The sequence below is a fragment of the Rattus rattus genome, chromosome 14, assembly GCF_011064425.1.
Source record: "Rattus rattus isolate New Zealand chromosome 14, Rrattus_CSIRO_v1, whole genome shotgun sequence".
Taxonomy (NCBI): Eukaryota; Metazoa; Chordata; class Mammalia; order Rodentia; family Muridae; genus Rattus; species Rattus rattus.
The window spans coordinates 75,997,607-76,020,667 of record NC_046167.1 but is presented as its reverse complement, the minus strand read 5'-3'; the positions used below and the strand labels follow the sequence as shown (position 1 = coordinate 76,020,667).

The 23,061-nt window shown below is 47.1% G+C and overlaps 1 protein-coding gene across 4 annotated transcripts in view; it reads right to left on the bottom strand.

Annotated features, from left to right (window-relative positions):
- Ptch1 (patched 1) overlaps positions 1–23,061 on the bottom strand; it is a 63,984-nt gene that overhangs the window by 8,751 nt on the left and 32,172 nt on the right. For all 4 annotated transcript variants that reach the window (XM_032884189.1, XM_032884188.1, XM_032884192.1 and 1 more), the window contains 11 exons: positions 22,774–22,905; positions 22,299–22,454; positions 21,393–21,491; positions 20,785–20,910; positions 14,602–14,720; positions 13,600–14,002; positions 12,943–13,252; positions 7,609–7,751; positions 5,424–5,607; positions 3,432–3,712; positions 1,128–1,265 (listed from right to left, as the gene is read on the bottom strand). In XM_032884189.1, the coding sequence (XP_032740080.1) occupies positions 1,128–1,265; positions 3,432–3,712; positions 5,424–5,607; positions 7,609–7,751; positions 12,943–13,252; positions 13,600–14,002; positions 14,602–14,720; positions 20,785–20,910; positions 21,393–21,491; positions 22,299–22,454; positions 22,774–22,905 (2,091 nt within the window). The remainder of the gene's footprint in view (positions 1–1,127; positions 1,266–3,431; positions 3,713–5,423; positions 5,608–7,608; positions 7,752–12,942; positions 13,253–13,599; positions 14,003–14,601; positions 14,721–20,784; positions 20,911–21,392; positions 21,492–22,298; positions 22,455–22,773; positions 22,906–23,061) is intronic.

Sequence of the window (23,061 nt, the reverse complement as noted above, 5' to 3'; positions counted from 1 at the left end):
TTGTGAGCCTGTAGTAGTTAAGCCTCTATCAAATGAGCTGACACTCTAGCCTCAGCTCGGGCAGAGATGCTAAGATGGTGCCTCCAACTTCTTCTCCAAAACCTATGCAGACGCACACATGCGTGCAATTCACACACACACACACACACACACACACACACACACACACACACACACACACACACGGGCCATTCGAGATGCGTTCCTAAATCATCACCTTACTAGTAACTTCAAAACATGTTCCTTCTGCACATCCATGTCCACAGCCCGTGAGAGCGGTGACAGCTCTGAGAGGCTACAGAAGGCACAAACCATACTTAAAAAGCGCAACGCTGGAAAAAATCAATGGTAGAACCCTCAGTTCAGGCCCAGAGCTGGGTTTCCCGACTTGGGTACTCCAAACACTATTATTTATTCAGGCAATACTATTTATCCGATGCCTGTTAACACTGTGAGGACATCTGCAGGCAGAAATTAAACCAGACGAGACAACAAGGCTTTTAAGTAGTTTTCCCATCACTGTGTACAACAACCAGCCCATCTTTTGGATTCTAGGCACTCTTTCTGGTTAATTTCTTCCAACAACAAGGCAGTGTGTAAAGAGAGAGGGCTCAATGTCCTGGTGAGACCAACCCTGGTTCTCTCGTTTTCTGCTGCCACGGATGCACGCAGAAGCTGGGAGGTCTACAGAGCTGGGTGGGCTGAGGTGGAAGAGCAGGCTCTTCAGGGCTGTGCACCCGAGCTTTCATTCACAAGCCTGAGGGTATTTCTGTGTCTGCCAGCTACCTCACCCTCAATTATGCTCTCCCCACCAAGCCTCTGAGGGAGGTCTTGCTTTATCCTCCCTTTATGACTGTATTTAAAACAGTGTGGATGTTTGTCTAAGCACATAGAATGTCCTTGGACAATGGTGACAAGTTAGGGACTGAGTGCTACTAGTCACAAACCAACACCACTGTGCAGAGGGCCTTGCGGGCTTCTCTGACACACTACAGTGTGCGGCATGAGGTCTTTCTTATTCCCGTACCTCTCATCAGAAACACTTTAGACCTCTTTGGGAAAATGAGAGACACAGATTCCTCTGCCCTGTCAGTGTTGAGCCAATTTCCCCGAAGGATCTCCCATACCAAAGCCACGTGGACGGTGAATTCTACTCCAATGCCAACAGACGCAATCAGGATGACCACCGGCACAGCACTCAGCTTGATCCCAATGAGGCCCATCATGCCGAAGAGCTCAACGGTCATCAAAGCCAGGACCATGACCTTGAAGGGGGGAGCACACAGTAAGTCAGCTCACAGCACGCTAGAGTGACAAACAGTACAGATAAATCCAAAGTCCCAATGTGGGGGGGGGACGACGACGACAATACACCTGTCACCTAAATACTATGTAAAGTACTGACTTCCTTTACCCCTGGACAACTTGCCTTACACTTAAATTTTCCGTGTGAATGGAGAGGTTTGGACAACTTACTGTCAGGCTAAATAAGGCCCAAAAAGGTGTTTCTGAGGGCAAAGTTTAGCATTTGTATGTGATCGCCTGTGTGTACAGATGCACGTCTATGCGCATGCATGTGTGAGTGTGTGAGCGTATCTGTATGGGTGTGTATGAGTGTGTATGGGTGCATGCAGCCATACACATGCATGTATTTGCCTGTGAGTATGCATGGATGTGTGTGTGTACTGGGCATGTGTGCCTACATGCATGCACACGTACTAGAAGTTAAGCCTAGGTGTTTTCAGACACTTCCTTGTTGTTAAGGAAGGTTCTTACTGAGACCTGAAGCTCACTGGTTAGGCTGGCTGGCCAGGTATCCTCCTGTTTCTAACTCCCAAGTCTCACTGCACCACACCTAATGCCACACTCATGCAGCTTTGTGCAGCAAGTACTTTAATGGCTGAGCCATCTACCGCTTTAGCAAGTAATCTCTGCAAATTAGTTTTCTAATATTCCTATCCTAGAAAAGGAAAAGTAAAGGGACTGGAGCCATCTATGGAGAACTGTTCTATCATGGAGCACAACTTTCCCCCTGTTATTAGTCCATCAGTCACACAGCATTTATACTGTGGTGAGTATTATACCTTACTAGAGATAATCCAGAGTGTACAGGAGGATGTGCAAGGTTACATGTAAATACTGTAGTGCTTTAATATACCTGTCTCGGGCCTCAGGGCGACTCTGGTACACCTGAGTCCTGGAGCTACTACCTAGGACAGCCGTGGTTCATAACAAAGTTTTTGAACTTTAAGCACCAGAAAGTGTCCTTTAACTCCCTGGGTTCCATACTGCAGTGACTTTCATTGTTAAAGGTTGCAGCCTAAAGAAAGCTGATAGGGTAGGTTGAGTAAAGGTTTTTATAGGCAAAGAAGTTGTGCTCTGGTTGGAGACTTGAGAGTCCTCATGTGTAAGTGACAGGGCCTCTGTGCTCTGGAGAGATGGGGAGCCACGAAGCAGATCCTCAGGTTTAAGCAAAGGCTTCGAGGAGCCTTTCGTCTTGGAAAAACGTGTGGCGGAATGGTGAGGAAATCTACCAACAAGATAGGCTTTGGAGTTTCTTGTGCCAAGGAGGAGAAAACTGGTCCATCGCCCAGAAGGCTTTGGTGGTGAATCTCCTTCACTCTCACCACATGGAGAAATAAAAGAAAATGATCTTTCCTGCATGGGGATAGGACGGCAGGTGGTGGCAGAGGTCGGGAGAAACGGTGCAAAGATGGACGCCATCCACAGCTTAAGTGCTGCAAAGACGTTTGCAGACTAAACATTTACCTTTAATGTACCTGCTGCCCAGACTCAGCACAGAAACGAAACCTGTTTTTATAATTCTGGCATTTTAAAGGCTATACGACAGACAGTTTGTGGAGCTTAAAAGCAATGCCAGGATTTCAGACTCTACACGTATTCGCTTCAAATCTGAGGGTGATTTGGACAAAAGTTGCCCCAAACTGGCTTTGAGTGGCAGTTTACTATTTTTCCCTAGGAGATACAGTACACCCAGTGCACGAAAGCCCAAGTGTCATCCTCCCGCGTCCCGTACTAACTTTTGTACCAACTTCTCTATGCATGCTTCTGTAATTACACACATAAGAACTTTCTGGGATGAGGACTTTAGAATTAGAAAATTATTTATATTTTGGTTATTTTTAACTTAATAAATTTCTAGTGCTTCCATGTAGTGTGCTTACACCCACACCCACACCCCCACCCCCGTGCACTTTTTTAATGCAGTGTGAGAGGGACACAGATCCTGGCATTTGAGGATCTACCTTCCCCGTGAACCTCACCACCTCAAATAGAATAAATGTCTTACGGATGATGCAATCCATACCCTCCTCCCCCAAAAGCCCAGACATAAACAAAACTTCCCGGCTGCAGCAAGAGCTGTGCTGAAAGGAATCTGACTTCCATAAAGACCCTTGTAATAAACTCACAATGATCCCGGCTGTCCAGGGGTTCAGGAGGAAGACGGCGCACACTAGAAATGTGCAGGCCAGCACCACGCTGATGGCTAGCAGCAGCCAGTGACGCAGGCTGATGTACTGCTCCCAGAACAGGAAGGGGTAGCCATTGGGGTAGCTGGACAGCCCCAGACTCGTGTAGTTGTTACAGATGACTCTCACTTTTTCTATGGCTTCCACAAAGTCTGAGGTGTCCCGTAGGCCGTTGAGGTAGAAAGGGAACTGAGCGTACTCTATGGGTTCTGCTGCTGGGACTGGAGAGAGGAGACGTGAGGTAAGTGAGGGAGCTCGGTGAAGACCCTCCTCATCCCAACCCCACAGACACTGGATATGAAGTAAAGAGAACTTCCCGAAGGTCCACCCATTCATTACCTTTCTACCAACGAATAAAAGACTCTGGGCCTTTGCAACATTCACAGTTGGTTTAAAAAAAAAAATCTCTCAACATTTGTTTGTGTGTGCGTGTGCACGGACGGGCACACAAGCGGAGGTCAGAGGTTAATCTTAGATGCTGATCTTTCCCTAACTTCCTTGGGAAAAGTCTCTTGCTGTTTGCTGCTGCACATTCAGGGCTGGCTGGCTCTGGCATTCCCCGGAACGTTTCCCATCCCCCTTTCTCCTCTTGCCACGGGCACTAGGATTACCAATACGCTACCACACCCAGCTTCATGTGGGTCCTGGAAATTCAAATCCAGTCTTCATGCTTGTGCGGCAAGCTCGTTACCCATTGAGCCATCTCTCCAGCCTATAATCAACCCTTTGATTTTTATTTGGTAGTGGCAGGGGGGTAGGAGTTGGGTGGGCAGCGGAAGGCCTCTATGATCTGCTCGCTCTTTCTTTCTTTCTTTCTTTCTTTCTTTCTTTCTTTCTTTCTTTTTTTTTTAAAAGGCTTTGATTTTATTATCCCAGAAGCAACCACCATTTGTGAGGTCTAAACGCTCTAAGACTTAAAAGTCGAAAATACTTTTTTTGTTCCTACATCAATCTGCTCTCTTCTTGACCGTTTATAAGACCCAAATAATTCCAGAGTCAGGCCTTGCAGGAAAAAAAAATACTACACTTTCTTGTCCTTTCGTGACCCAGCGACTTAAACCTTCTCTACTTCTCTAATGCAATGCTAAGTCTTCAGCAACAAGGGAAGAAATCCTCACACAACAAGCGTTTAGTTACTGCCCTTGTGTGTTCCACACCCTTTGGGGTCATTCAGTTGACTTGCTAAACATGATTTGCCCTATTATAATCTCAACTATAAATTTTCATTAAGACAAGCCTTGGCTGCTTGCCACCAGGCTCTGGGGTTTAGGTACAGGGGAGTTCAGACCGCTGCCTGCCCTGTTTGCAAAAAGGACCCGTCGTCTTCTTTCTCAAGTCTTCTCTTGGCCCAATATCCAAGGCATATGCTGCTACTAACATCTCTAACATAAATGCAAATTAAATCCACACAGAGCCACCTTTCAAACCCCAGGCTTAGAGTTGGAGGGAAGAGGAGAGCACTGATGTATACAGACTTTTCCTCTCCGGTTTAAACAGCTCTGAGAGAGCGCAGGTGCTTGGTGGCTTATAGAAATGACCCAACGTGCCAAAAAATCCCTTTGACACCGCAGTTGACAGAGTTAAGGTAAACACGCAATCCCCGGCGATAAAACTCGGCAATAGTAAAATAACACTCAACGTGGAGGCGTCCTCAGCTTTCACACGGAACAGCTGGCATCGGGAGAGACGCCTGGAGTTAAAGCTACAAAAGGAGGTTGGAAAGGCTCGCTTCTCAATGTGAGAGTGCAGGGCTGTATTCCATTACACATCCTCATCCGTCTCCCAGAGTCTTAAACTAGGAGAAATATATTGTTCTATTTACACTTTTGAACCCTGGGTAGTGTCAACGGATAAGGCTTTTGCCGAGCTCCAGGCGGTGACTGAAGGAGCCCCTGAGAGCTCCCGGTCTCTCCGAACGGGAGCGCTACTTACTTCTCAGCCTGGTCTCTGGCATGTAGTCAGCTTTGTCGTGCACCCACTCTGGTCTGTGAGGCCGGATGTTGGCCTGGGAGGCAGCGTAAGCTACAGGGTCATTGCTGACCCAAGCGGTCAGGTAGATGTAGAAAGCGCTCGGATTAATGATGCCATCTGCGTCCACCAGACGCTGTTTAGTCAACTACAAAAAAAACGGGAAGAACAGAGGTCATTCAGAGCGGGCTGCGGGGGTAAACACACTGCTGCCGGGAGAGCGAGGCTTTGTACCCACATTCCCGACAAACAGAATACCCACGCCTCCACAGTGCCCCAGTCCCACAAGAATACCTTTGATGTCTTTCAAAATACACTTATTGGGGGATGCAGTCACCAGTGTGTTTACAGCAAACACACGGTTCCGCAGATGGCCCAGGAATTGGCTGAACCAATTAAATCTGAATGCTAAAAAAGACTGTCTGCAGCCAAGGCGGGGAATGAACAATCTGGAAAAACATATTTATAGGAGGGGCAGGGGAGAAACCTGGCAAGCATCCCTATCCACGTCTGTGTGCAGTTAACCTCTGTTGTTAACACTGAAGGAAATACCACCCAGTAAATGGAGGGAGCTATAAAATAAAACAACATCTGTATAAATTTTGCTAACACAGCCTCTGATGACCTGTGCATTCAAAAAAAAAAAAAAAAAAATGCCCATTGCCAGAATGGGAAAGACAAAGACGCAAAGCCAGGGTCCTTCTGAGGAATATCACTTCTGCACCCTGGTCAGATTCACATCTGCTCCCTCTACAGTAGGTCTTGTGGGCTTTGCTTGGGTCAAAGACACAACGAGACACAGCGTGGATTATATATATGGTAGATACATCAAAAAAATTTCCTGTTTACTTTAGACCCAGGCCTCCTTCCAACGTTTGGTCTTTCTTAACGAACGCCAGTGACAGGAGTTCACAGAGAAAAGAGTGGGGGAACAGAGCGTGGAAGAGACTTGGGGAGGGGGGGCGGGGGGGAGAAGAGAGTAGACGGCAAGGATCTGGATTCAATTAATCCACGGGATCTCTAACAACTGTAGGTCCTCAGACTGTCTCTGGAATTACATAGCACAGCTCCTGGCCTCTACGCATGCAGCGTGCTCTTCTTTCTCCCAGGAGAGGAAATGATAGCTCAGTGCCTGGCCCCCACCGCAGGCGTCCCATAGGCTTCCTGATCCCTAACTCCAATTCAGTCCTTCCCTGCTATCCTCTCAGGTGGGCAGAGTACCCTTGTCAGGCCCGACAGCTCACTGCACGCCACTATAAAGCATGCACCAAACTTCGCACCCCACAATGACTCTGAACAATGCACTTTGTAAATCTGTCACCTTTAGTGCCGGCATAAGAGAGGGGATAAGATGCAGAGCTGACAAGAAGGTCACTAACGAGGTGTTTTCTGCCTAAAGATATAGAAAGTAAACTACCAAGGGCAAAGAGGCCTGGGTCTCACCCCCGAATCCGGGGCGCAAAAGCACCCCTGAACATGCCCGAGGAAACCAAAAGGGATACGCTAGAGTCCGAGTACTTCATATACAGAATGCCATCAAAAAGGACAGCTTCCATCACACTGTGGGGTGAGCAGCACGGGGAGGATGCTTGCTTCTATGTGTGCTCCCGTTTGCTAATATTCAGGAGCAGCAAGCTGCCTATACTTAGCATCTACTGTTGGGGCCAAGTTGGCCTCAGAAAGCACTAAATAACAAATGCATCCTCAACCACTCTAGGGACTTCTCTTATCTTTTAAACCACCCACCTCTGTTCAAATAATCACTCCCCAGCAAATTCTCTGTCCCATCTCTGAATATAACTGAGACCATTGTACTAATGTATTTTCATATAATACACGTTTCAGTATTAGCCCAGTATGGGTCTGTGCTTCCCATCACTGGGAAAAGTCAGCACTGTATTTCGCTCATTGCTAATTGTGTTAGAGGCAACACCTGTCCCCTCACTTGACAGGCAGGGAAAGGGAAGCCTTCTGGCTAGCTTGAGGTCACATGGCTGGGATGAGAAGACTCACAGCCAGCCCGGGCTTCCTATTTCCTATCACTTCAGGTCCTCATAGAACACAAGGTGGGATTACACACTGCCAGCCCAACGTCCACAGGCCAGATGACCAGCCGTAACTGTTCAGTGTCCTGAAACACGGCGAATACCTGACTAATGTCGATGGGCTTGTCTCGGCTGCCAGTCTGCACCAGGAGTTTGTAAGCGAGGACCCCGTCATCAGATCCATTTTTATAATTGTTTGGCATGATCCTCCCGGTTTCCCAGTCACTGTCAAATGCATCCTGAAGTCCTACAAACAGAAACATGTGCAACACATTAAAACACGGCCTTGGTCTGGAGGGATTAGGCTGAGGACAGCAGGCAGGGCAGGGGACTTGTCTGCAGTTTTCTCTCACTAAAGGAAGGACTCCTGATCTGCTAGTGAATGAAGTGTGGTGCTAACCAATCGATGCTCAGGGGGGAGAATAAAACACACACGCTTTACTTAAACTAAGGAAGGAAAGTCCAAGAACAAGACAGGACAGCTTAGAGCTGGCTGTTCTTCCAGAGGATCGAAGTTCAGACCCCAGGACCCACTCTGGAGGGCACACGACTGTCTGTAACTCAAACTCCAGAGGTTAACTGTCTCTTCCTGCCTCTATGGGCACATAATACACACGAATAAAAATAAATCTTTTAAAGAAAACACACAAAAAGAAGGAGAGGAGGACATGGCTGTTCATGCCTTTAATTGCAGCACTCAGGAAGCAGAAAGGCAGGAAGATCTGCGAGTTCAAGGCCAACCTGTGAGTCCCAGGACAACCAGGGCTATATAGAGAAACCCTGTCTTCTCCAAAAGAAGGAAAGAAAGAAAGAAAGAAAGAAAGAAAGAGAGAGAGAGAGAGAGAGAGAGAGAGAGAGAGAGAAGGTCTGCCTGGCCTACACCTCAACTTCACTATGTAGATCAGGCTACCTTGGAACTAACAGAAATCCACCTGCCTCTCAGAGTGCCAGGCTGGCTCAGATCTCTCTTTCTACTTCCTGTCTACTCCAGCAAAAGAAAGAGAAAGCAAGAGGAAAAGGACACATACCATATACATTAACCATTTCATGCCACACAGGGAGCTATGTCAGGAGCTCCTCACCAAGACGAGAAAAATCTACCCAAAGCAGTAAAATCACATTCAAGCTCCCAACTTGGCTGCCCCTGGGAACACAGCTCTGTCAATCCGATCCATCTGTTTGACTTGTGCAGCTAATACAAGCTGTGGGATCTGCTGCCAGGCTGTGTAAAGATCACAGCCAGCACCTCTCCGCTCTCCTCCTGCTCTCTTCCTCACTGCCACCCTTCCTTTTAAGTGGAGGGGTGTGTGGAGGAGAGGGAGCACAAGGAAATACCTCACAGGGGAAATTTGGATCTGTTTGAGAACAGGAAGCCGCAGGCAGACACAGGGAGGCTCTGTGGGGCTCTGTGAGAACAGATGACAAACCGCAAGCCCTGGGCGGGAAAGAGGGAGCCTTCTGGGCTTGGGGGATGGGCGAGCCCACCAGCTCACCACACACAGCTGGGCTTGGCCGCTGTAATCAAAACCATCATTATGGACCTGACAGTTTGGCTACAGCTGTAAAGAGGTAAGCATGCTGGAAGAGAAGACAGGGCCCTGGTGACCCAGACTTGGAGCTGAGCACTGCCTGGGGGGTACGCTCCCCAACACCCCCACCAGCCTCGCTGCTCACCAGTCACCTCCCAAGTAGACCCCCCAAGTCCCAGTTCCTCAGGAGAGCACTGCCTTAGATACATATACTCAGAGAGATACATTTTACTCCATTTCAGAACAGGTTTTGGGCGCTACAAAAACTAAAAAAAAAAAAACTAAACAACAACAAAATACACAGTCCGTGAATGCTTCCCAGCCAGGTGTTTGGGAACAGGGAGAGGGAAGAGGTGGAGCAGCCCATGTAACAAAAGCCTCCCTCTAGCATTGTTATGCTGTGGGCATTGTTTTTAGTTAGTAGGCTGGGTCACCCATGGGCCCTGAGTAAAGGGACCACTGGGGTGACACTCTCCAGTCTCAGACTGCTATTCACACACAGTAAGATCCACACAGAAAGGCAGCCCCAGCAGATGTTGTTTTATGACCCAAAGCTCTTCCACACCCCCACTATGGAAAAAAAAAAAAAAAACAGAGAAGGACAACTTCTCCCCCAACCCCCTACAAGAGTCCTGGTCTGTTTTCCAAGCCAGGAGACGGGAGAGCTTTTATTACTTCAGACTTATGTGGTCCTCTTGGCTCAGTGCTACTCCAGGCAGTCCACCTTCAGCTGCTAACCTCCCGAGAGAACAATTCTCATTCCCATTTTACAGATGAGGACTGAGCCTGGTGACAGTCAGAGCTAAGCTCTGAGCCCAGGCAGCCTAAAGCTAGCCGGACTCCACATATATTACTCATTGTGAAAACCCACTCTGAGTACAGTGTGCTGTTAGAAGTAATTGCAAAACACATGGAAAATACCAGAAGCTTAGCAGCCCAGGTACCAGCAGCATCTGGTGTCAAAGTAGGTAACTGAGAGTACATTTGCAAGGTATATTCAGAGACTTCTGTAATACCTAGGGATCTGCATGTGTGCCCTGCCACCAATTAAGAAAGCATTTTCAACAATGCTGGCCCAATGTGCTCGACTCCTACAGTCACAAACAGTAAAGTTCTTTCACGACCACTTCAGTATTTTCTGACTGACCACTGAAAAGCTCAACTTCCACAGACTGGACACCAAACGCTTGCCCCTTGGATGACATTTACATTCCAACAGTTTACAGCAAAACCTTCCATTTCAGCTGCAGTTCTCTCACTAAAAACACTTTACATGGAAAATTATTTCCAGTCTAGGCTAAGGAAATTACCCAAATATATAAGCTCCTAGAAATGAAACGGTTTCGTTCATGTAATTCAGTATGAATAAAAAATGAACACCCCCATCTACATGAAGCATGGATGTCCTGTGAGAGCTCGGGATATTATTTCTCAAGGAGAGAGTGCTGTCCTGGGTTCTAACCCAGGACTGACTTTCAAAAGGGCCTAGACTAGCCATTAAGTATTTTTTAGTACAAAGTAACTATTGGAGTGTTGACAAAGATCGGGGCACAGTGTAATGGACTTCAAAACTACACACAAGTATTTGGAAGGAATGTTCAAAGACCCAAGTAACCACTGACTAGGCCTAAATAATGCAGGGTAAAAGCCTGTGACCAGTGAGTGCTTTGTAGGACCCTGAAGGCATCACAGTTCCACGACTGCATGGGAGTCTACCATTTTAGCATGCATGGACACAGCAGTCTGGCTGGGCGCTGTTTGCTTAGCAACCAAAATGCAGCTCAAATATACAGATACCTACACATCTGAATGTTTTGGGTCTTAAAGAGGTGAAACTATAGACTAATACTGTCTTTAAAAGGGTGTCCCTCAAATTGCCTTTACTTACCCTTCCCAACCTTGGCCTACCTCACCAGAGGGAAGGAAGACACAGGAGAGCACACTCTCCTCTACTCAGTACAGCAGACTTCTTTGTCATTTGTGGCAAGTTATTTGCATGTCTTTGGTCAATGCTGGAGGGTAGGGGGTGTCGAAAAGCAGAGACTCTCTCAACTGTTTGGCTCTTTGTTAATTCACTACTTAAAAAACAATGCCTTGAGGACCAAGAGTAAGAAAATAAAATGTTGAAAGAATTCCAACATTTTAAAGTCATGCTTTCTCCACCATTCCCCAAAGTTGTACCTGGTACACCCCTAAGGACAAAGTTTTAGTCACCGCTCAACACCAATTCCTGTCAAATCAAGTTGTTTATCTCCTAATGCAAACTCAAAGGGAAACTGGCTGTCTGGGTTTTATATACAGACTACTTACTGACTTAAGGCAAAAAGAGGGGACTTAAATATGTGTTTAAAACAAGCCTAATTAGGTGGGAAATTAAGACAGCCACTGGGATTAATGTAAGTCAACGGATCCTGGAGTCAGAATTATGTGGGTGCTCCAATAAAAGCAATTTTGCTTGAATGGTGTGGATAATGGTCCTGATTGTCCTACAGTGATTTGTGTATGTCAACATGAACAGATGTTTTGGGAACCACTGAACGCCATTCATATTCAGTCAGTTTGTAATTACAGGTTACAGACCATTTTCCCTCCCCCCACGCACCCAGCTGACTAACATTTCCTAGAGATGTGTCTAGGATGGTAAAAGGTGCTTGTCACCAAACCAGATGAGTTTGGGTCACCAAACTGGATGTCACCAAACCGGATGAGTGTGGGTCCTGATCTCCAGGACCCCCACGGTGGAAAGAAGAAAGTTGTCTTTGGGTCTCAATATGCATATTATGGCGCGCGCGCGCGCGCGTGTGTGTGTGTGTGTGTGTGTGTGTGTGTGTGTGTGTGTGTATTTGCCCCTTCGTGAAACGACAGGATGTGTATGTAGCTAAGCATTTTTAAGTTCATCGCCAAATGGGAGGATGGCCCGTATGAAGCTCTTTGGAAGTCAATGGTGTCCAGGGTCATTTTAGTGTTGGATGTTGACACACAGGGAGGCCTGGGGAGAGCAAGCCATCTCTGTACCTTCCACTCAAATTTGCTATGAAACCAAAGTATATGAGTGAAAAATTTAAAAGATGGTCGAGACACACAACGGCTGAACCAAAATCCGCTGCTACAATAGGCTGTAATTTAGCAGGCAGCTCAGAAATCCCAAATACTCTAATTTCACTTGGCCACCAAACCAGCTGCCACTCAGAGGAAAACAGCAACAGAAGCACCCAGGCTCCCTCTTTCCAAGTATCTTTCCTCACTGTGTGTTCATAAATGAGTTAACAGGCTCTTGCTCAGATAGTTACAAAAAGCCAGAGCTGGGAGGTTGCCAGGGAAGTGGGCTTCATATAAAACAAGACTGGAGAGGCACTCGGCATTTACGAGCACTTGCTGCTCTTGCAGAGGACCTGGGCTTGGTTCACAACCATCCGTACTTAAAACTTCCAGTCCCAAGGAATCCAATGCCTTCTTCTGAACTCAGGCACCAGGCACTTAAGTGATGCACATACATACATATACACAGGCAAAACACACACAGACACACACAGAGGCACACACAGACACACACACACACATATACACACGCACAGACAAAACACACACACACACAGTATATCTTAAAAAACTAGCTGGGTGCAGTGGCGCTGGCCTGTAATCCCAGCACTCGAGAGGCAAAGGCAGAAGCAGGAGGATCTCTGAGAGTTTGAGGCTAGTGTGGTCTACAGAATGAGTCCTAGGACAACCGGGGCTATACAGGAAAACCATGTCTTAAACAGAGGAGACAGAGAGGGGCGGGGCAATAAAAAACCCACGCTGTTCCATTACAAGGCAACACCTTCATATGGTGGTCAGAAGGGAATCCCAGAGGTAAGACCCAAGAAGGACAGACATGTGTAAAACAAAGGCTGCCTGCCACAGGCCTACCTTGGAGCCAGTCTCTAAAGTAATGCAGCCACATTTGGGGAAGCTGCTTGTTCTCCTCCAGCATGACGTACTTCACGCTGCTGAAACTCTTATGAAGGTCGTAAAGCAGGTGTTGGATATTTGGGTAGTCTGCTTTCTGGGTGACTATATACATGTTGTAGAAAGAGAAGTACTTGAACTGGGCAGCTATGAAGTCATATTCTCTGGTTTCCCGGGGGACAATGTCCGTGAGGTCCAGCCCGTCTCTCACTCGGGTGGTCCCATAAAGGCTGACGCCCAGCAAGCCCAGGAAAAGAAGGATCACCACAACCTGTAACAGACAAAGGAGCGCTGGGTGAGACCCAGAAGAACATTCCCCAGACGGGTGGTACCAACTGACTTCTTTATTCCTTTTTACATTAACAGCCCAAGCTGAGCATGGCAGATTAAGGAGTCAGTCTCCAGAGGGAAAACCATAAAGCCACGCTAAATCTTCTTTTTACGTGATCTCACGAAGAAGAAGGAAATTGTTTGCAAAGCGAGGAGCTTGTTTAGATTCGTATTAATATCCACTACGTGGAACCTGGGCTTTGCAGTCCGACTCTGGCGGACCTGTCCCATAGCACACATGCATGCACGTGGTGATAGGGCAGGAAGCCGCACATGGCGGAGGGTTACCTTGGCTTTGGGTCTCAAGAGGAAAGGAGCGTAGTGCTTCTCTGCAAACGAAGAAAGTGTCCACTTGGTGCAGGGGGGCTCGAGGCAGTGGAGGCTGGAGTCGGAGAATTGGGAAAGCAGGTCCCGGGTGGAACTGGTGCTCTCAGGGCTCTGACAGCTGAGGGTGTCCTGGGTGACGGTGACGGGCTGTACAGAGATCTCAGAGCGCGGCTCGGCGGTGGTGTAGTAGACGTGTGTGTGAGGGTCATACTCCGTGCGGAGCTGAACGGTGGACTGCATGGTGATGTGGGTTTCATGGGCGAAGCTGTGGCTGCTGTACGGGGGTGGGGGGCTGTACCGGGTGTTACTATGAGGCTCTGTGTAGGCCTGCGGTTCAACCTGAATCACCCGGCTGACACAGGGGCTGAAAGACAAAAGATGAATGCACTGTAGTGTGTGGCACAGACATCACCTGGGGTATAGATGGCGGAGGGAGGCCTTGCATTTCTGCTGAAGAGTAATGCTACCCATTGACATCACTGACTTAGCTCTGCAGGCATCACCTAACTGTACGGAGACGCGATCGAGCCCAAACCAAGGACAAGGAGTAGCTGATCCTGAAATGGCCATAAACCCCTTCAAAGCACAATGCCAAAGAACAAAAAGAACTAAAGACAAAAAATCCATCACCCTGCATGTGTTCCAAATAAGTAGTTTTCAGCATTGCTCTGCTCCCAACACCCACCAAACAGTCCACTGACGAACAGACACAGGTTTATGATGGAGGAAAATGACCACATGAGGCAGAATCTCTAGGAGATGTTTCTGGGCATAATCAGGTGCGGCACGGGGAAAGTGTGGGGGCTCACGCGTGTCCCAGAGCCCTCTGTCTAGTACCTTTACCTAACCCCATCACACTAACCCAAACCCTATCATTAGCTACATTCCCTTTGGAAAGTTTCTCTAAGCAGTCTTTCCAACCCTAACCCAAAGACTAAAGGCCCCAGGCACCTGAAAATGTACCTTGTGAAACAGCAGAAAATATCCAATCTTCTGTCCTCGCGTCTGTATAAATCCATGCTGAGAATCGCAGGGAAAATGAGTAGAACCATGGCAAAATTGAATACCACCACCACAGCAGCCTGGAGCAGAAAAACAACAGACGTCACCAACATGCTTCCTGGTCAGCTTGTTGCTTGGTAAGCAAAGATCGCTTTTAAAAAATTATTTATGTGTACGAGGGTTTGCGGGAAGGTACGTGCATCGTGCACACAACAGTGCCCTCTGAGTCCAGAAGAGGGCGTCAGATCCCTGGGATCGTAAGCAGTTATGAGCTGGCATGTGGGTACTGTGAACAGAACCTGGGTCCTCTGGAAGAGCAGGCCATGCTCTTAACCACTGGGGCTTCTCTCCAGCACCCTATATACAGGTATTCTGAACAGTATTCTCTTACCACTCTACTGCTTCCGAGCTGGCAGACAGTAGAGGGTGGGCAGCAGACAGTAGACTCTCCCACCATTTGAAGCTACACAGGTTGGAGTAAAACCAGTACAGACTTACTAACCTGACTAAGCTACCTCTCTACAAAGCCAGGCACAGAAAGGACTTGGAATGTTTTACTCAAAAGAACGAAAACAATCATTTTCCTTGTAGAATGTGTCTAGGAGATCCCACAATTCTGACTAATATAATCTGTGTATAAAGTAGACCAGGTCTATCAAAGTGTCACCTTTAAAAAAAATGAAATAAAAATTTCACATGTGTCCCCCTGAGGTTTTTAATAGGCACATTCCAAATAGCCCCAGGAGCAGCTTGTGGGGTGTGTTAGTGAGTAACGGCCAAGGTCAAGGAGAGTTAAGCAGAAAGAAATTCCAGTGTGTGATTATAGCCTGTAGAATAAATAAGTACGAATTCAAAAGCCGCTCCATAACCTAGAATAAACACAGGGCTAGGTTCTGCAGCACTTGGGCAAATCTCCTGCTGACCTAGTAAAAATTGCAAAATTGGGCTGTTATTAGGCAAAGCCGACAGGACATCCAAGGGCAGTCCTGTTCTGAGAAGAAAAAATTGAAGGAGAATGTTAAATAGCCAAGATAATCAGAAATTCATTTAAAAAGTAAAGCCTCCTAGTAAGGCTTCCGAAAGGCAGCCTCTGAGAACTTCGCGAAATAGGAAGATGGATTGGGGTGAGGAATGGGAGCCTAGCCATCACTGGTACCAAAAGTTAAAAACCAAGAGACACTTCACAAAGGGCGTTTTGAAGGAAGTGTGGGTTTATGTTCCAGGTGAAACAGCAAGCCAGGAGAGATGCCCTTCAATAAAGAGTCCCCTGTTAGGTCGACAGAGCCATAAAATAGCCAAGTCTTCTACATACCCCAACTCCTTTCCTCAGGTGTTTGTAAAAGGACCTCATCAATTTTCACCAAACAGGTTAACTACAGCTCGAACGCATGTGCAGGACTCTGAAGGCTTCCTTATGAAGGAGCACATAAGTGTGGGAAGTTCCTGCCGGCACTGAGACCGGAACACTATTTAGGACACACATTCCCTTCTCTTTACAGACCAGCACTGTGCTGGCTGCTGGAGAAGTAGGGACAACAATGCCTTCCTAGCCTCAAACAATTCACACTCTAGACTGAGATGTTCCCAGTGGCTTAGAGGAAGAGTGCTCACAGGTTGAGGTATATGGTATGTCTGAAAAGGCTTCCCCAGAAGGGTTTAGAAAATGGGTCCAGGAGGAAAAAGGAAGGAACAGGATGCAAGGTTAGAAGACACAGGACAGGAAAGTCAATCCTGACTTAAGCTACTCAGTCCTGGGACAGGAGCTGGGAGACCAGACTGTCAGTGTGCACCTACTGCGTTCCCACAGTAACCAGGATGTGGACAGTTTGCCTCAGAACCAATTACTTAAAAAGCCTGAGGTTTCCCGGTCAATTAGATTCAAATGGAGGCTTGATACAAGGTCTTTCTGGGTTGGAAGCTCTTCTTAGGGGGGCTGGTGACTTCCAGAAATGGTATACTCACACTAGGTATGAACTGCCGACCAACTAGATGTAGGGAATGCTGGGAAGAATAAGAATAAGAGTAAAAGCCAGGTGGTGGTGATGCATGCCTGGAGGTAGAGGCAGGTGGATCTGAGTTTGAGGCCAACCTGGTCTACAGTGTGAGTTCCAGGAAAACCAGGGCAACAAAGAAAAAAAAAAAAAAAAAAAACCTTGTCTCCAAAAACAAGACAAAAAACAAAACAAAACAAAAAAAAGTCCAGGAGATTTTTCCATGAAGACAGTCATACTGGGGGCTGAATCCTATTAGCTTTTTATTTCCAGTGATGTTTAAAGCTCAGGTGCAGGATACAGAGATTAAACCCTAGGTATCTCTGGAGGGCAGTGACTCCTAAGCTGCTAAGCTTTACAAGCGTGTAAGTAGCACGAGCTGCCACAGCAATACAAGCATTCTACAGGGGCTCCTCAGAAAGTCCGACAGGCAGCTATTCTTGCTCATAGACAGAAGCAGTGGAGGGATGAGGGACACCATCAATGTCCCCTCTAACCTATATTCTGACAATATGTTACATATTTAGGGGGAACCATTTTGTGCAAAGAAAATGAATGTTGATATCCTCCATGGATGTGAAAACCTTAAAAGCAACCAGCAAGGATTTCTCAAGTAAGGCAGAATGGTCTCTGCAAAGGAAGACAGTTCAGAGTCTGGGGGGAATGACCTTGGGTATGGATTGGTTCTAATTACTCTGCTTAGAAAAGCCATCCCCAGGCTGGAGAGATGGCTGAGAGAAATTAAGAGTACTGGCTGCTCTTCCAGAGGTCCTGAGTGCAACTCCCAACAACATGGTGGTTCACAACCATCTGTAATGTTATCTGATGCCCTGGTCTAGTGAGTCTGAAGACAGCTACACTGTACTCATATACATTAAATAAATAAAAATTTAAGAAAAAAAAAAAAGAAAAAGGAATAAGAAAAAGCCATCCCCATCATCCACAGTGGCCCAGCAGAGACAGCTATAGCAGGACCCTAGCCTAAAAAAACCTTTTACTGGGTGGGTAAAGGTGTAGTTTAGTGGTAGAATACTCTTTTTGTGGGGTTCTGGGTTTGAATGCCCCTGCCACAAACAGAAAGGGGTGGGGGAATAGGGAGATGACTCAGTAGGTAAGAGCAGTCACTTTGAAAACCTGAGGAAGAGAGTTCAAATTTTGTTGTGTAACAGTTTCTTCCAAGACTGCAACATTGTATCCTACAGGAAGCTCTTTAAACAGAAAGTCCCTGAAACTGACCAGCACAACCAGGCTGCCAAGAAGACTTTTCAGACAAGCTGAGCTGCAAAGAAGTCCAAGATCAGACCAGCTACCTGGAAGAAGCAGAAGCCAGCAGAGAGACTCTCCAACTTGTTGAGCTGCCTGCAGGCTATGCAGTGTCCTCTAGGTTCCCACTTTTGTGAGCTCTCATGAATGTTGGGGTAGGCTTTGGCAATGCAGCTGTCTTTGAGTCATTGCTGCTCCTGTAAATAGCCCCTCACCCATACTCCCATAAGTAAACCCAATAAAAACCTCTGGTCACCATGTTGGGCTTTGGTGGTATCCATACTTTGTTCTGTCATAGATTCCCTGTGTGCTGTGGGTAGATGTGTGTGCTGCATCTTCCCAGGAAAAGTTTTGAATACAACCAATTCCCAGCATCCACACACAAAGCTGAATGGTTCTATGTTTCTCATATTTATAATCCCAGCACTGAGGCGGAGACAGGAAGCTACCAGGAGCTTACTGGCCAGCCTGCCCAGGTGGCTGAAAAGCTTCCGGTCCATTGAAAGACCCTTTCTCAAGTCAGAAAGCAATGGAGGATCAGACCTAATGTCCTGCTCTGGCATCTGCACACAAGCATATGCTTACACATTCATATTCTCTCTCTCTCTCTCCCCCCATACACACACACACACACACACACACACACAGAGAGAGAGAGAGAGAGAGAGAGAGAGAGAGAGAGAGAGAGAGAGAGATTGATTTACAAAGCAGCCCTTGATCATTAGAATGGGTAAAGGTCTTGGTTTGGGGGTTTTCACTGAGGAACTGACACCACAGTGAAGGCTGATCAGGAGACTGAAGATATTTAAGAGCAGGAACCCTATGATTTGAATCAGGGTAAAAAAAAAAAATCTCTAAAGTTTCACAAGGAAAAATACAAATGTTACAGGTTTCATTACAGCACAGGATCTCTCTGGATGCTCTGACAGACCCCCAAAATGCAAAGAACTCATTTGTCTCTGTAAGATGCTTACCTTGGGAGAACTTAGCGTACTGGATTTTCTAAAAGGCTATCCTCAGGGAAAACTCAACGTAGCTTTCAGAGACCACACGGTGGCATACCAATAAGGGAGGAGAGTTTGCCTTGATGAACCATCAGTACTGAGTGGAGAGGAGAGAGAGAATGAGGGAAAGAAGACGTGTGTGTGAGCTGACAGAGCAGAGCAGGGAGCGCACAGCAAGGGGACAGGCAGTGGAAAGGACAGCATGAACAGAGAGGGTCCTAATTATTAAAAGACTCCAGGACCATCGCCATTCCGGAGTCAGCTGCACGCAAACAAGAGCAGACACAGGAAGAACATGCAGCAGATGCATGCCTGTGCAAAACAGCCTCCCGAAACACCGGTGCTACCACCAACGCCACGGCGGACATCTTTCCCTTACTTTTGCTATTACAAAACACAGGACTATTTTCATTGGCTACTTTCATTTCCTCCGGTCTCTGTCCCGGAGCAGATTTGACTTCATCCATTAACCCACTTCAATCTCTGTTTTCAAGCTTCTTTCTGATACTTCTTTCCTCCCCAGGAGTCGGTGCTCCTCTCATAGTCTCAGAGCTTACCCTAAATGTTAAGGAGGGCTTGTTTCTACTAAGTAACAAATGTTACTTAGAATATACACTTAGAAAAATAAGAAACAAATGTTACTTAAGAATATAAATAGGGGGCTGGAGAGGTGGCTCAGCAGTTAAGAGCACTGACTGTTCTTCCAGACATCCCAAGTTCAAATCCCAGTAACCACATGGTGGCTCACAACCATCTGTAAGAGATCTGATGCCCTCTTCTGGTGTGTCTGAACAGCTACAGCATACTCATATAATACATAAATAAATCTTAAAAAAATATATAAATAGAAACACAAGGCATCACTTGTCACCTTTGCTTCCTGGTCATAGTTCTCAGCACCTGAGCAGGCAGCACAGAGGAGTACAAACTTGACAACAGTTTTGTACAAATACATCAAAGCGATTTCTTCAAGCAGCTGGCTGTCTCATGAATTGTAGATCCTACTCTTAGAAAAATGGAAGAGATAAACGCTCCCTTCGGCTGTAGCTTTAAAAACTTGATATTAATCTCCAATTACCTTCCACTGTGTCATCAACTACATGAGAGCCTGCTTCCTCTGCTACAGTGACCACTTCTGGCTTGCTATGGACTACCACAACTACTAGGTATGGCCTACCCTGCTCCTCTCACACCCAGGAACAGACTCTTCAGGCCGAGTGCCTGGGTATGAGAGGACCTGGCTGGGAGGAATCAGGCAGAGCAGTGAGGCCAGCAACACAGCCTTTGCACACAGTGAAGGGCGGGCACTCTAAGCTTGCGTAAACAGCCTAAGTAATGAGTAAGGAACCAAGGTAGAGGAGAGAATGCAAAGGCCAACATAGGAAAAGGCATTGGCGGACATAGACCACCGAGAGATGTTCCTGCAGGATATAGCCAAGTGGCCGACACACCATCATACAGTGTGAGTGACAGTAACTGTCAGGCCCAGGGTTCAAGCAACACCAGTAGGGGTCTTCTAAGACCTTGAGATGGGGTTGGAGCTGTTTAGGGAAGGGAGATATGAGGTGACTGGAAGGGGAGTAGTCTAGAAGTAGGGGCCAGCCAAAGAGGACTTTAAGGAGTATCCTTGGGCCCGCTGACCTAAACTGCACAGTGCAATTTCACAAGTTAACAGCTTTTTGGATAAGGTCTAAGAAGGCAAAGAACCCTGGAACCTGTTTTTGGAAGGAGTGCCAAGGTCACGCCTTGAAGCACCCGCGTAGCAGCGCCGAGACCCAAACGCTGCTGCCATGCACTTGATTTGTAACCTAAGTGCTGAACTCGAGTAAAGCAGAGCAAAGATGCCAAACAGCCAAGCCCCGGGGATCTGCCCACCATAAACTCACCTGGAGGGAGAACGCTCGCAGTGCAGGAATAGGGATTAACGCAGCCATGAAGAAGGCAGTGACATTGCTGATGGAGGTGAGGGCCACGCTGGCTCCCGTGCGCTTGAGGCACTCCCCAGTCCTGTCCTGGGGATGACAAACCACAGTGCTGAGGGCTGTAGTGTGTACCAGCTGCCCCTTAAAGCACACTGTGGCAGTTTCTAATTCTTGGCTCTACCATGTCTAAGGAACGGGGAAAGTCCCAACCACCTTGACCCCAACACCAGGTCCTTGTCGGTTCCTCCCTCATGGTCACCTGCTCCTCATGGTTACCATCTCTCCAAGCAGAAAGCTCAAGATAATGATGACGTAAATGCAAATTCATAGCCAAAGAAAACCACAGAAGCAAATGTGGGTTTTGGGAAGAGATGGCACAGGAGCATGAGATAACCTGCCAAGGCACCCATATTTCCACAGGCACCCTAAATGGGGCTCTCGGTATCTCTCATAGGAACACATCGTTTGACTTAGGACCGACCAGACGGTGGCAAAAACTACAGGACAAACACTAAGGAAACGAGTGGGCTTTCATCATATCTCCCAAATATCATGCTTTTCCCTGCTGTTACCTCAAATGGAATCCTCTTATTCTGTCCCGTTTCACTGAATGCATGGGCCAGGAGAAAGACGTCGTCCACACCAACACCAAGGGCAAGAAATGGCAAAACCTACGGAAACACAGGCAATGACAGCGTTAGCCATAAGATCACAGAGGGAAACACTGAGGCCAGTGCCTTGCAATTGCCAACGGGGAGCTTATGCCAATTTGGTAGATAAGCTACTTATCTGATGGCTTTCATCCACAAAAACCTTTCAGTTATGACTCAGAGATGTTCTTACAAGCTCCTATTTCTGAGGTCCAGGTATAAAAACTTGTTTTAGAATTGAAAGTGAAAAGCTAGCTAACTCATACCTAAAGCTCTAGCTTCTGGCGAGCCCTGAACCGGCATCAGTGAGAAACGCTGAAAATTTAGGATTGTGCCTTCTTGCAGACTGGGCCTAGTCACCTTTGTTTTCAAGGATACTTACACCTATTAGAGTTTGGGAGTCAGGGTTTGAGTAAATGATATAAACTACTCTAAGCGAATGTCTCTATCTACCAACAACAACCCTGGGGGAGGAGGAGCATTATTAATGTATGTGTATATGTACAAGATGTGTGTGCGGGCATATGCTGCCACACGGCTCTACAAAGGTCAGAGGTCAATTTGGTAGAGTCCTTTCTCTCTACCTTTATGTGGGCTCTAAAAGATTGAACTCAAAATACCAGGTTTACATGGCGAGTGCCTTTACCCCACTGGCCCATTTCACTAGCTCCTTCAGGCTTTTAGCCCACAGACCGGATGGGTCTACTGCCCTCCCTTTTCCCTCACAGAAAAGCTTTAACAGACTTTTTAGGTAAGATAGACAAAAAGGGGCCAGAAGGCCAGGAAAGGTATTGGCCAGAGGGCAGCAATGAATGGCCCCTGAAGTACCTGAGTTGTTGCAGCATTAAAGGAAATGCCAATCAAGGAGCAGAGGCCCAATCCTGCAGCCACTGACAGTGCAACCAACAGGACACCAGCCAACCCCACGGCACCCTGGGACTTGGAGCAGTCCCAGCGCAGCATGGTTAAACAGGCATAGGCAAGCTGCAAGCAGAACAATTGGGGGAGGGGGACAAAGGGGATAAGAGAGAGAAGGAAGGGGAAGACACAAAACAAGAGCCAAACATCAGAGTGTGTAATGATTCTAACGTTTCCCCCACCCATCGCCCCATATCCAAAGGCAGAACAACCTATCAATCCCAACAAAACTTTACACTATGAACACCACACAACGGAGTGGGGACCTCTTTTAAAATCCTTCCTAGGCTGAGCTGTCTCTGTCTTGGGCATACTTTTATGTTGGGGGTAGTTAAAAACCAGGTACTGTCAAAGTAAAATTATAAACATGGGAGCCCAGAATTACCATCAGTAGGTAGCCACTGGCCACTCGGATGACACTGACATCAGAGAAGGATTTTAGGATGTCGTCCAGGGTCGTGGTGGTGAAGGAAAGCACCTTTTGAGTGGAGTTTGGGGCAACACTTTGATGAACCACCTGTGGTCACAAGACAAAGCTAAATTCCCAGAAGGAACCAAAGCATCAAGAGCACAGACTGGGGGAACACCACCATGTGCCTCACACAGCTTGCTGATACATTAACACAGGATCCCATGTAACACAGTATTCTACTTTGTAACTCTAAGGTACTCT